The sequence below is a fragment of the Oryzias latipes genome, chromosome 16 (genome assembly GCF_002234675.1).
Source record: "Oryzias latipes chromosome 16, ASM223467v1".
Classification (NCBI taxonomy): Eukaryota; Metazoa; Chordata; class Actinopteri; order Beloniformes; family Adrianichthyidae; genus Oryzias; species Oryzias latipes.
The window spans coordinates 19103944-19117586 of NC_019874.2; the positions used below are offsets into that span (position 1 = coordinate 19103944).

General features: G+C 38.6%; 1 protein-coding gene across 1 annotated transcript; it reads left to right on the forward strand.

The window, feature by feature from the left end:
* Positions 1-2656: 2656 nt before the first annotated feature.
* On the forward strand, positions 2657-13556 carry setdb1 (SET domain bifurcated 1). Its single transcript, XM_011485339.3, has 25 exons — positions 2657-2766; positions 3597-3800; positions 3884-4050; positions 4150-4193; positions 4463-4589; positions 4675-4845; positions 4963-5164; positions 5240-5313; positions 5407-5597; positions 6827-6956; positions 7090-7285; positions 7452-7565; positions 7951-8254; positions 8335-8596; positions 10008-10098; positions 10194-10310; positions 10403-10572; positions 10645-10869; positions 11008-11178; positions 11495-11625; positions 11845-11864; positions 11972-12090; positions 12661-12923; positions 13021-13109; positions 13304-13556. Exons 1-25 carry the CDS (start codon positions 2750-2752, stop codon positions 13419-13421), a joined length of 3717 nt encoding a protein of 1238 aa, XP_011483641.1. The 5' UTR covers positions 2657-2749; the 3' UTR covers positions 13422-13556.
* Positions 13557-13643: the final 87 nt, after the last annotated feature.

The following is a 13643-nucleotide window of genomic DNA, read 5'->3' on the forward strand; positions in this document are numbered from 1 at the left end:
TGTTCTGAAAGTTACAGATGCTGAATGAAACATTCAAACGCGTAGCTTTATACCTGCCTGTCATTTTCAATAGAATGGTATGGTGGTGATTGTGATTTTATATATATATATATATATATATATATATATATATATATATATATATATATATATATATATATATATATATCTATCTGAGTCCTCTATTCATTTTTTGTGTGTTATAACGCATAGAAACGGATATATAAATGTACTGTATATGTTTATGAAATTTCAAACAAAAGAAATACTTTTTTGTAATAAATTGTTATATCATGAATGAAGGAGTAGAGTTATAATTCAAATTGAGGAGCAGGAGACTGTGATGTCATCTTTTTCTTTTAGTTAATCTTTTAGTTAAGCCTACCCGTATGTTCTTCTTTCCTTGCGATATCTAAGGTTTCCATGTTTAACCGTCCGTCTGCTTTCACAGTCGGACTGATGACAGACAGATTGGCTATGTTGGGGTCAGCTGGTCTTAAAGTGTTTTTTCCGCTTTGACTCCTATTTTTCTTCAGTCCTTACAACCCAAACTCATCCCAGCTATTTGTCTAATTGCCCTCTTTTATATTTAAGTGTAGAAAATTCACCTTCCCCTTGTCGTTTGTGGCTTCAAAATACAAGCAATCTGCACTTTCAGCCAGATCAGTTTTCAACCCCTCTCAAGTGGATTTGCACAGAGTAGAGTATCTTCTTTCCCCCCCAAGTCTGTCTCTTAGGTGTTCTTATAAAAAATTAGGCAGCACAATTATTCACGCTGTGCCCTCACTTTGATTGGATATAATATAACATGTTACTAAATGATAACGTTTAAAAATACGGTCTGTTTTTTGATCTTTTGACCTGTTTTCAGTCTGCATGCTGCTCACCGGTGACGGATCCTGTGACTGTATGTAGGCGTCATCTCATAGAAATGTCTCCTTCAGAGTGGAATCTCAGGAACCCCATGATTGTTACCAAACTCCTCGTTAACTATTCAAGAAGGGCTAACGTGCCAAATGAGGCTCTGCATGTCCACTTGTCTGCCCCATTCTGTCTGTGGTGGAGAATAAAAAATGAAGAATTTGAGGACAACTGAAAGTTTTTTGTGGATTTGTCAGCATGGACCCTCCAGTTACTCCTGTGCCCTGGTCAGACGTGGATGTGGATCTGGGTTTTGCCCTCTTCTTCTTCTTTCTTCTCTGCTTCTTTTTGCTGGTGACGATTGTCCGCTGCGCTCAGCTGGTACTGGACCCTTACGGCGAAGTTTCTCCTTCAACATTCCTAGAAGAGGAAACTGAGGAATCATGACATGGATCCCCTGTGTATGACGGATGATCAGAAAATAAAATTGGAAACGCAAATTCTTTGGACAATTTCTACATTTTTGAATTTTGGTGGAATAGTTGTTGATCACTATCATGCAAGTATATGCGGTGGGGTTTCACGTGTGCTTAAGTGATGTGGTTTTACATTTTCTTAGGATTGTTTATGTTATAAAGTTAATCAATATTGACCTATGGGTTTCTCTTCCTTTGACCTAAAAGCTAGCTGGATAGGCTTCAGCAATCCCTATGACCCACAACACATTTATGCTACATTTTCTTGTTCTTGCTTTTTTTTTTTTACTTAATTCTAAGTCTTTTTTCCCTCTGCTGTCAGTTGCTATGGTGACAAACAAATTTCCCACGTGTGGGATCAATAAAGTATCTCTGATTCTGAAATAGCAGGTAATAGACGGATAGATGGATTTGTGAAAAATTATTTTAACAAAACAATTTTTTCTACAAATAAAGTGTTTTTATATCTATGTATGTATAGATAAATTTGCATAAATACTGGCTGATACAAACATTATTATTATTATTCATCAAGATCTGTATTTAACATTTTGATAGCCCTGAGTAAAAGCAACTGAACTTTTATTTCAGATGCTTTGTATTGTTTTTTTCCTTTTGTTCCAAGAATTTAGCACAAAAGTGACATTTTTTTGGGAAATTTTAAATAAATAATTTATTTCATTGCCAAAGTTGGTGAGTGTGACCTTCACCAACTAGGGGCTTTGGTACCTGTACAGAAATACATTTGAAATAGCACAAAACAACGTTCAATATTTATCATTGTCTGGTTAAAAAAAAAGTTGCTTTTGTTAACAGAAATAATTTAGGATAAATAAATGACTGCAATGTTTTTAAGCACTTTAACCAATACTAACTTTCTGATGCTCCTTAAGTTGAGAGTCCTTAAACGTCTACGGACATTTTTTAAGCAACGTAGAAATTACACCATGGAATTATTTTTAATACATCAAAACACTACTTGTTTAAATTAAGTAGATTAATCTGATAATGTTGTTTGTTCACAATAAAGTCTTTAAAAATGATGGTTAATGAGAGATTTAAAATTTACCAAACAAAATTAATCGAGTGTTCGCTTGTTTTGACCATTTTGAGCGAGGAGAACCAGGGCAATTGCGAATTGACGTTGATTTTTCCTTCCTATCTAACATTTGCTTAAAATCTTTACAGACCCCTGCAAATTTCTGAATATAAAAATATAATAACAAGAATCATATTTTTTGGTAGAACTTTTTGGACGCTGTTAAACGAATGAGTCGGATGTTTTGCTTCTACTTCACTAAGCCCACCTAACACCGCCCAGTCGGGATACCCTGGGAGCCACGTCAAGCGCTCCCTATTGTAGCTAGCTCGTAGCTTTAACGTAAGCTAGTTTTAAAGCATCGTCCCATAGAATGGAAAACGTTGAAGGGTATGTACTTTTTCCAGATGTTTTTTTTTTAATATAAAATACATAAGCCGCATCCTTAAGAACACCCCCCAGACGAAATAAATATGCACGTTCTACAGCCACCTACTTATGCACTCTTGGGTGTTTACGTTCATATGAAGCGTTTATGCTAAGCTAACCAGCTAGCATGCATCCAGTATCGAGCTCCAGCAGCATCTTGTCTCCACCATGCTGCTCTTTTAGCACCGTTTACTGAATCTGTGGAGATTTTAATTTGCAGCCCTTTCTTAAAAGAAAACTTGCTCTGTTTCTCCTTTTTCTGATTTTAAGTTATACTGTTTGTGCTAAAAAGGTAAAGCTAAACAAAAGAATTCATCCTAATTTGTAGACATTATTTTTCTGTAATGCTTTTAATATTTATTTAATGTGACGTAGTTGGTCCAAATTATTTAGTTCCACGATTTTCTTTCAAATTATTGACTAAGATCATTTGAGACCTTACTATCAGCTATTGATGGAAAGCCTGTTGTGTTTGTTGATGTGTTATCCCCAATATTTTGTTTTCTTTCCCTGCTTTACAGACTGTTTTTTTTAAATAAATCTCACAGTCTTTGTTTTTAATTGCTCTTTTATTGATTTAGTCACAGCATCTCTTTTGGTCTCCACATTTGTCATAGTAATTAATCATTTTAATATTTTAAAGCATTTCCAATTAATCTTCGCACAGTTTTTTGTATAGATCAAGAAAGTTTTATTTGATCATGGACACATTTTAGTTTTCATTTAAATGTTTTATTTTTAAATCTTTTTTTAATTATTCAACTTCTTTCTTACCGACTGTTCTTCTTCAGAATGGAGGTGGATGGCTGGGACTCCAGTCTGGAGGAAGAGTTTGGCATATCCCTGGATGAGCTGAAGAAATGGATTGATGAAGCTGTGGAAAAGAGCGACATTGTCCAGAAGAAGAAAGCTCAGCTGACGGAGCTTAAGGAATGGGTGGAGCAGAAAGAGGAAGAGGAGGCAAAGACGGAGATGCTGCTTACTGATGCCAACCAGTAAGAATGTGCTTCTGCCTTTGATTTATTTGTTGTGTCACCGTGTCTAGATGGTTGACGCCATGCTCCTCATTTCATTGCAGGTCTGTAATAGAGTGTGAGAAGCTGGTGAAGGAAGCTTGTAAGAAGAATGGTCTTGTTTATCGTGAGAGCGGCTCCGAGGATGAGGGAGGCGGAGGAGGTTCCCTGCCCTCTGAAGTTATAGAGATAGACGACGATGATGACGACGACGTTATTGCTGTTGGTTGTTGTAAGTTATATTAATTTGTCATGGAGAAAGTATGACTATACATTGATAAAAGATGTTTCCTCATTATTATCTTTTCCTGTTTTTAATTTACTCAATCAGTGGTTCCCCCAAACAAGACATTAACCCCCTCTAAAGACCCTGCGGTAAGAGATCAATTAAATGTTCGCAATAAACAAGTTGTTCTATCTTTAAATAAACATTTTTTATTTTATGTATGGAATGTTTCACAGAAGAAGGAAAAGTAATATGTATCTTTATTTTGACCAGATTTTGAAAAGATTTTATGCAGTTTAGGATAAAAAACATTAAGAAGACATTGGAAACGCTGAATGTTCTGCCTTTTCTTTGCCCTATCCATATGAAGTGAAGCAATAAAAAAACACAGTTACTTGATTTTTTGTTGTTAAAACAGTTAAAGGAAGCCTCTGCAGTTCTGCAGAAAACCTCCCACCAAGTTCAGAAGTTGGTCCAAATAGTCGCCAAGTCTCCAGCATCTGCTGCGTTGCTTCGATCTCCAACACAGCTCTCTGCTCCTTCAGGTGAGCAAATACTGATGCTCCTGCATCACAATTCTTCTTGATATCTTCCTCGACTTGCTCTCATTTGTGGCTCTTCTTCCTGCAGGTATTCAAAGCTCGGCACCAGCAGTGTTTGTGTCTCAGGCCCCATCCCAAGGAATGACTCAGCCGAGCCCAAACATAAAAGAAGATGAGCTCAAAATTGGGATGAACATTCTGGGAAAGAAACGCACGAAGACCTGGCACAGAGGCACTCTTGTTGCCATCAACCCTATTGGTGTGTTCTTTTCTCCAAGTTTCTTTAAATTAGTGCGTAAACACTTGTTGGGTTTTCCGGTATTTTTTACCTTTTTTAATTATTTCTTTTGTCTCTGGTGCTTCTGTCTAAAATCAGGAGGTGGGGTTTACAAATACAAAGTAAAGTTTGATAAAGGCAAGAGTCTGCTGTCGGGAAACCATGTGGCTTTCGACTACAACCCCACTCTGGAGAGTCTGTTTGTTGGGGCTCGAGTAGTTGCCAAGTACAAAGATGGCAACCTGGTGTGGCTGTATGCAGGAATCGTAGCAGAAATGCCCAACAACAAGAACCGCATGAGGTGGGTGCTCCCAAATCTAAAGAGGCCCTGTGCTGGTCATTATTTAAACAATTGCTGTCCCTGTATGTTTTGCAGGTTCTTGATCTTCTTCGATGATGGCTATGCTTCCTATGTGATACTTCCTGAACTTTACCCTGTTTGCAGACCTTGTAAGGGACTCTTTCCCAGATTTTAGTGATTTAAATGCACATTTTTTAATGAAGTTTTTAACAAAGAAGATCTTTCTTGTTTTTTGTTTACAGTAAAACACACTTGGGAGGACATAGAAGATGCTTCTTGTCGAGACTTTATCGAGGAGTATATCTCTGCCTATCCCAGCAGGCCGATGGTGCTCCTCAAGGCCGGCCAAATAATCAAGACGGAGTGGGAAGGAACTTGGTGGAAGAGCAGGGTGGAGGAAGTGGATGGCAGCTTGGTCAAGATTCTCTTTTTAGTACGTCTGTTTCTGATTTTTCCCCATAACTCTTTTGTTTTGTTGGTAAAAACACTAAAGATCCTTAAAGACTCAGTTGGTCTAGAAATTCCCTAAATCTTAATTTAATTGACTTTAAACAAACCTACCTAATATCAAATTAACAATCTGAACTAATAGAATAAAATATACAAATTTGAACAGATAGTGGAGCAAACCAAAAAGAAGAATAAAAATGTAAAACTGCTGTTAAATACAGTGGATTCCTCCTACAGAATCTGTAGCTCACATATTATCTTAACAGTCTAGTATATATTTTTATCCTTTTAAAACCCGGCAAAGGGAAATTCAGCTACACAAAAGCATGTTTTTGCTTCGTCGTCTTTTGACTTTTTCTATTATTTATATTTCTAATAATAAGGAGTAATTGAATAATCTTTACCTGAACACATTTATTAGCTAAATCCTAATTTTAGAAGGCTCATTACAGCCAATTTATTCATTTTAAAAAGGTGAATATTAAGCCTGTAGTACAAAAAGAAATACTTTTTTTTTTTTAAATCATGGTCAAATTTCTTTTACATTTTTTTTATCCATAAATATTGGTTTGAAGCCACATATACAGTGAAGCTTGACATTATTCAGCCACCAGCAAATGTTTTAAAGTTAATGTTATTTAACCAACAATGTGTTTTTTTTTACTGAAAATAAACATAAAAAGACGAAGCACAAGCTGCATCATTAAAGATATATTTGCTTAGCTTCTTTTTTAAATTGAAAGAAAAAGTGGAATGCCCAAAATGTATTATTTATGTATGTAAACACTAAAAAGTTATAAGAAAAACCCAAAGTTTGATACCATTTCAAAAAGCACAAGCTGTTTAAATCATTCTAACTACCCTGACTTGTTGGCACCTGGGGGTTTAAGCAAGTGGAAACCTGCAGCTCGCTGCAATTGGTTTGTTGACAGTCAAGGGAGTTCTCCAAGGAGTCAGACAAAGGCCATAAGAGCCATCTCTGAATTTTCTCTGAATCCAGTGGCTACTGTGTAAAGTGGTCTAAAAAAATAAAAAAAAAGTTTCACACAGTAGAAAATATCAGAGGGTGAAAGCCCAAAGGGACACCTGTGCTGGTAGTTAGGAAAGAAAAAAATCCAAAGATGAATTCCAAGGCCGGCGCTGTGAACGTGAGCTCAGCTGCTGTCTGCCTCATGACAGACGGACGCTGAAGCTGATCTTCTCTGGTTTCAGGATGATAAGAGGAGTGAGTGGATCTACAGAGGATCCACCAGGCTGGAGCCTATGTTCAACCTGAAAATGACCACAGCTAACACCCATGAAAAGAAGCTGGCTGGGCAGCAGAGGACGAGACCCAACATGGGTAAAGTTAAACCTCCATGTAGATATAAACACAATAAAAGCTGCATTCAATCCTCTTCAAAATCACATTGGGACATAGTTTTGATTTCAGAAGGTTTGGCTGTTGACTTTGAGTTTCTCTTGTTATTTCTCAGGAGCTTTGCGGACTAAAGGCCCGGTAGTTCAGTACACAGGGGTGGAACATGTTGGAGGTTCTCCTGTTAAAAGCCCACAGCCCCCATCTACTGAACCTGTGACCCCACAGCCTCAACCAAGTCCACAACCACAGCAACCTCAACCGATTGCACAGAACACTCAGCCCCCACAGCCCCCCCAGCCTCCACGTGTGGAGTAAGTATTCTATAAAACAGAGTACATGATCACTAAATAAAGTGCTGAAAGGTCAATTTTAATGGCCAAAATCTGATTAGCGTCCTAAAACGCCTGACTTCCGTGTTTATCTGTGTGTTTTAATATATAACCCATTTATTCTTGTTTGTCCTTTGCTGTGATAAAGGAATAAAACTCAGATGGCAAAGAAGAGTACGTCTCCATTTGTGCCTGGAGTTGGAGGCACACACGCTTCCAAAATCCTGCAGTCTTTGACCCCCACTTCCACTAATATTGCAAGGTAAGACGCTGTTTTTCTTTTGAAATCATTTCCCCCTACAGTCTCAACTATTTAACCCCTTCATGCCACAATTATTATATTTTTTTAAGTTATGTAACAAAATATTCTTCAGTTTTTTTGCTTTTCAATGTGATGCTAACTTAAGTGGAGTCCTGGGTTATTTGGGACGTTCCAACTGAACAACATACAATATGAAGGGGTTAAATGAACACAAAACATGTTTGTTTGGTGTTTTTTTTTGTAAATCGGTTACATTAAGAGTAGAACAGAAATAAATCAGCAGGTTTTCTTTTAACTAAAGAGGTGAGAGTGATGACAGTAAATGTTAAAAAGATAACATTTAACAAGCCTTCACTTCTCTTTCTGTCTTCTTGTTCACCCACAGTGCAAAAATTCTGAGTCCTGCAGTTACTCCTCAGTCCAATTTTTCCTCGTTGTATCCGAGACCGCTTCCCACCACACCTCCTGCCCCCCCTCCCATGCCGCATGTGGTGGCCACCATTCCCACACAGGCCTCGTACAGAGCCCCAACAGACCGCATCTTTTACCTGGCCCATACGTGTCAGCCTGCCTGTCTGAACCGGGTCCGACCAGTAAAACCAGACATCCACAGAGGCAAGAACCCCCTCCTCACACCTTTGCTGTATGATTTCAGACGCATGACAGGACGCCGTAAAGTCAATCGGAAGGTAAACCGCAAGACTGTGAAGGCCTAAACTGAGGAGTTTATCGATGCTGATGACGATGAGCTTTTTGTTTGATCTCCCAGATGTCTTTCCACGTGATCTACAAGGCTCCATGTGGACTTTGTCTGCGCAACATGCCAGAGATTCAGAACTACCTCTTCCAGACCCGCTGTGACTTTATCTTCTTGGAGATGTTCTGCCTCGATCCCTATGTGCTGGTGGACCGCCCTTTCCAGCCGCAGAGGCCCTTTTATTACATTCCAGATATCACTGGTGGGAAGGAGGACATCCCTCTTTCATGCGTGAACGAGATCGATAACACTCCGCCTCCTAAAGTCAAATACAGTAAGAGTTTCTTTAAGGTTTGAACTCCTCTTGTTTTGTAATTCAGCACACGTGATTAGAGAATGAAACAAAAAATATAGTAATTTGTAGGGATGTCCCGATCTGATCACAGAATTGGAAATGAGGTCAGATGACGTAGTTTCATACTCAATTGGAATTGGATGTTGCTTTTACATTTATTTGATCCTCATTATTGCGATCAGCTCTGTACATTTCATTATTGTTATAACAAATAAATATTCTACTAGATGTCTGCATATCGTGAATGGATCACGACATTTTGCTACTGTAAAAGTCAGCAGAATATTGCAGTAGTCTGAGCAGGAGGCACACAAAAACACTTCTGTAAACTTAGCGATATACACAGATTTGGATATTGGGGCTCAATAACTCTTAATGAGTCTTTTAAAGTGACAGCAAATATATCTATTGTTTTGTCCTAATGAAAACAACGACCTACAAAGGCGTTTAAAAAAAAAGATTGGATTTTTGTTTCTTTTTAATTGAGAATTGATCTCTCTGTGCTGCCAATAGAGAAACAGCAGTGAGGTGGTTGCTAAGGGACCATCTAAAAAGTGCAAGTGTTGTGGAAAAGTGATCTTAAAAAAATCAATAATGTGTCAAAAAAACGACAGAAACAAATAGATGGTTACATTGATTTGAGCCAGTCATAAATACTCATCATCATATTGATGCTATAACAATAATTTCATTCATTTTTAAAAATAAATCATTTAAATATAGATTATAATTTATCAGAAAAGACCAATAGCTCTGAAGAGACTAAGTGGCTCAGGTGGTTGAGCGGGTCGTCCAATGATCGAAGGGTTGGCGGTTCGATCCGTAGCTCACCATCACCAAGTATGAATGAGGAGTGAATGAATAATGGACACAATGTAAGCGCTTTGGGTGTCTTGAAAAGCGCAGATAAATCTAATCCATTATTAAAGCTGCAGTCACCAAACTTTCTCACATGACTAATTATTATCTATTTTTACTAGTTAATATTGAACTCTTTTTTCTATTGATAGTTACACTATTTTAACCTGATTGTTCAAGCTACTTCACAGCAGAGATTTTGTTTAGGAGTTAAATTATCAAAAAAGAAAACGGGGAAAATCTGTTTATTTAGCCTCTGTTTATTTTTTAATGGATGACAAAAGTATCGAAACAGGACTTGGTATCGGCAGATACTACTTGGAATCGGGGCCAAAAAAACACAGATCAGGACATCTCTAGTAATTTGCCATTTTTGATCACTGTTTCAATTCAAAATAGAAAGAAATAAACAAAATAGAAAAGTAGATCCCTGTCATAAAGTTCAAAAGCGCTAAGTCACAGCTTTGCTCCTTTCTTTAAATTTATAATCTTTAAGGAAAAACGAACTGACTATCCATGTCATTTTTTCAAGGTAAAGAGCGTATTCCAGAAGATGGAGTATTCATCAACACCAGCGATGACTTCCTAGTTGGGTGCGATTGCACCGATGGCTGTCGAGACAAGTAAAGCTGCTCTCTCTCTCTCTCAAGAGAGCTTCATGTGATGAAACTTTCACACAAAGTGCCATGTGGTCCGAACATATGCTTCTTGATTACAGGTCCAAATGTTCCTGCCACCAGCTGACTCTTCAAGCCACAGCTTGCACACCAGGGGCGCAGATCAACCCAAACGCTGGATATTTGCACAAGCGATTAGAGGAGTGTCTGCCTACAGGGTCAGACACTGTGCACTTCTTTAGTGTTAACTACATCAATTTGTTTCCTTGATGTCTTTAATGTGCTTCTCTTTTTCTCTCTCCTCTCATAGGATCTACGAGTGTAATAAGAGGTGCAAATGTTGTGCTCAGATGTGCACCAACAGGCTGGTGCAGCACGGCCTGCAGGTTCGTCTTCAACTCTTCAAAACGCAGAACAAAGGCTGGGGCATCCGGTGTCTGGATGATGTGGCCAAAGGCTCATTCGTCTGCATTTATGCTGGTGAGCAACAAACCTAAAGCTCACACGACCCTCTGAAGACACGACTTCACCGTCCCGCTCTTTTCTCAACAGGTAAAATCCTGACGGACGATTTTGCCGACAAAGAAGGTCTGGAAATGGGCGATGAGTATTTCGCCAACCTAGACCACATTGAGAGCGTGGAGAACTTCAAGGAGGGCTACGAGAGCGAGGCCCACTGCTCAGACAGCGAGGGAAGTGGCGTTGACCTTTCCAGGATGAAAATCCAGCCATCCGCGTTAGTGTCGAGTAGCAGCGGGGGGCGACATCCCAGGAAGGGTGAGTGTTAATGGAAGACGTAGAAAGATCCTCTGCTTCAGCTTCTCATCATGATGACGATGATGATGATGGGGAGGAGGAGTAGGAGGTGGTATTCCTGCTCACCGCACTCATTCCACCGTGGTTTTGTCCCGACAGCTCGCAACTCAAGCTCAACCACTGATAGCAATGATGACGAGGACAAAGATTCAAAGAGTGAAGACGAAAGTGACAGTTCAGATGACACTTTTGTCAAAGAAAACTTCTACACTTCCAGTTCCGTGTGGAGGAGCTACACAACACGCGGCCAGCTGAAAGGCAACAAAGAAGGTAAGTTAGCTGGAAATGACTAACTAGTTAGTGTGCCAGCAGTGCAATGTTCAATATGTGTTTAGATTTTTTACCAAAGCTGGGTTTACCTTAGTCTTTACTTTGATTTTTGTCTGAAATCTCTTATTCCTGAAGTGAATAAACTTCTTCAATACTTTAGCTCAATCAGCTGCTCCTTTATTTTTTTCCAGTCCCAAAGTAACTCCTTATATTGAAGTGTTTTTCATTTAGTCTTTTTTGCTGGTGTTCTGTAGAGCAAATACAGAAAGTCTGCAGCTGAGTGAATGTTTTTGCTGTTCTGTCCCTCCTGCCTCAGGGAGTCAGGACAGTAAAGATGGATTGAGCCTCACATGCAGAGAGAAAGGTGATGATAACCCCCCAGCCATGCCTGAGGAGACGGGCAAAAGCAAAGTAGCTTTTTGGCTAACGAGCCAGGGGCTCAAGAAGGTGAGTTACAGAGCAGCAAATAGATGCTCCGATGATGATGATGGTGATTTATGGACCTAAGATGTTTAAAAGTGCTGGGGAGGAGTCATTTTCTAACTTCAATGAAAATAAAGACACAATTATTTTTTTATTTTTTTTATCAGAGATTGTTTTTTGTACATTGTACCTGATAACTGCTGTACATAATCAAGCTAACGCTCTTATTTACGTTCCCTATAGGACACCGGAGATGGCAAGAGGTACATTGAAAAAACACTTTTTTTTAAACAAAATAACATTTTTTCAGTTTTATTCATAATTAAAGTAAAATCCATCCATTTGAATTGTTGTTATTTTTTATTTTTAGTCAAGCAAAATCAGAACCAGGAAAGAAGCAGGATGTGATGACTCTCTCAGACAGTGATGATGTCCAAACCATCAGCTCTGGATCAGAAGACAACAAAGAGAAGGAGAAAGTTCCTACAGGTAACTGTCACATGGAACACTCAGGTTACAGCCATCAAGTCACCTTAAAGAAAATTAACTTAACTCATTATTTTTTTAATCATGTCAGTGCCTGAAAAGAGCTTTTATGAGTTTGACTTCTCCTGATGTTTTCTTTTCTAGTTTTTACAAAAGATACAATATTACTAAAAAACATATAATATTTAGCCTATTTGGTGTTTTTATTTAGTAAATTAAATTCACGGGCAGCTATTTCTTTAAAAATCAGATCTGTGGCATTGTGTCAACTACCACTGTTGGTGTCTGTGAACATATTTAAGGTCTGTTATACATCTATTCCAAGCTTATAAGGCTTTTATACCTAGAAATGCACAATCTCTTATTTACCTTTTCATCACATGTCTTTTTTGTTTTCTTTAATGTTATGCATAAAAATATCTGAAAACTCATTTTCTGAGCAGAAGTTAATGTCTGTGGTCCACTGATCTCTGTGGAGAACAGGAGCTTTTACCTCAACATAATTCCCTCTATATGGTTTTGATAACTTTGAGAAACATTTATGTATTTATTTCCCTCCTGTTTAACCCTCAGGTGTGCCAAAGAAGCAGGTGGCAGTAAAGTCCACTCGAGGCATCGCCTTGAAAAACAGCCACAGTATGATGGTAAAAACCGGTTCAGGCGGAGGAGGAGGAGGAGGAGGAGCAGGAGGCCAGGGGGGGAAAGCTGGGACGTCAGGACAAACCACAGGAGGCGGAGAAAATGCTCCCAAAAACACTCGGCTGTTCTTCGATGGCGAAGAGTCCTGCTACATCATTGATGCCAAGTTAGAAGGAAATCTCGGACGTTATCTGAACGTGAGAGTTGAACATTTTCCTCTTTAATGTATCTTTGAATTTAAAATAAGCCATTTTGATACGCTGCCATCTTTTTTTTTTTTTTCCAACATTACAGCATAGCTGCAGTCCAAACCTATTTGTCCAGAATGTGTTTGTGGACACTCATGACTTGCGGTTCCCCTGGGTGGCTTTCTTTGCCAGCAAGTAAGTTCAGATTTTGATAGACATGAAATCATTTCTTTTCATCCACCATTCATTTTATGTCTGAAAAAGATTATACAATGACAGTAACTCTGAAATACTTAAGGGCCTGTTGACTAAAAGGTGTGCAACTCTGCTGAGACGGCTGTCAAGTGACTCCTCATTCGATTTACCTACCTGCCTGTGTTTTGATGCAGACGAATCCGGGCCGGTACCGAGCTGACATGGGACTACAACTATGAAGTGGGCAGCGTGGAGGGAAAAGAGCTGCTCTGCTGCTGCGGCTCCACAGAATGCAGAGGAAGATTGCTGTGATCCATTAGAAATCATCCCCCCAAAATATACTTAGGTTCTGTAAATATTTTAATGATTGATTTTGTTTGGTTTTTTAACTATGACATGTTGTCTTCATAAATTGCTATTAAATGTCTCATTTTCAACTGAATAAAATATCCTCCTTTTATCTGGGTGGGGAAAAAAACACCATGTCCATCAAGCAATGATTTATAACAAAATTAGAGGTCATATTTCTGTTGT

Excerpts from the sequence above, each read along its gene's own strand:
- setdb1 (XM_011485339.3), top strand. Across the intron at positions 5,165-5,239 it reads AACAACAAGAACCGCATGAG|GTTCTTGATCTTCTTCGATG; the intron begins GTGGGTGCTCCC and ends TATGTTTTGCAG. Across the intron at positions 11,179-11,494 it reads GCTGAAAGGCAACAAAGAAG|GGAGTCAGGACAGTAAAGAT; the intron begins GTAAGTTAGCTG and ends CTCCTGCCTCAG.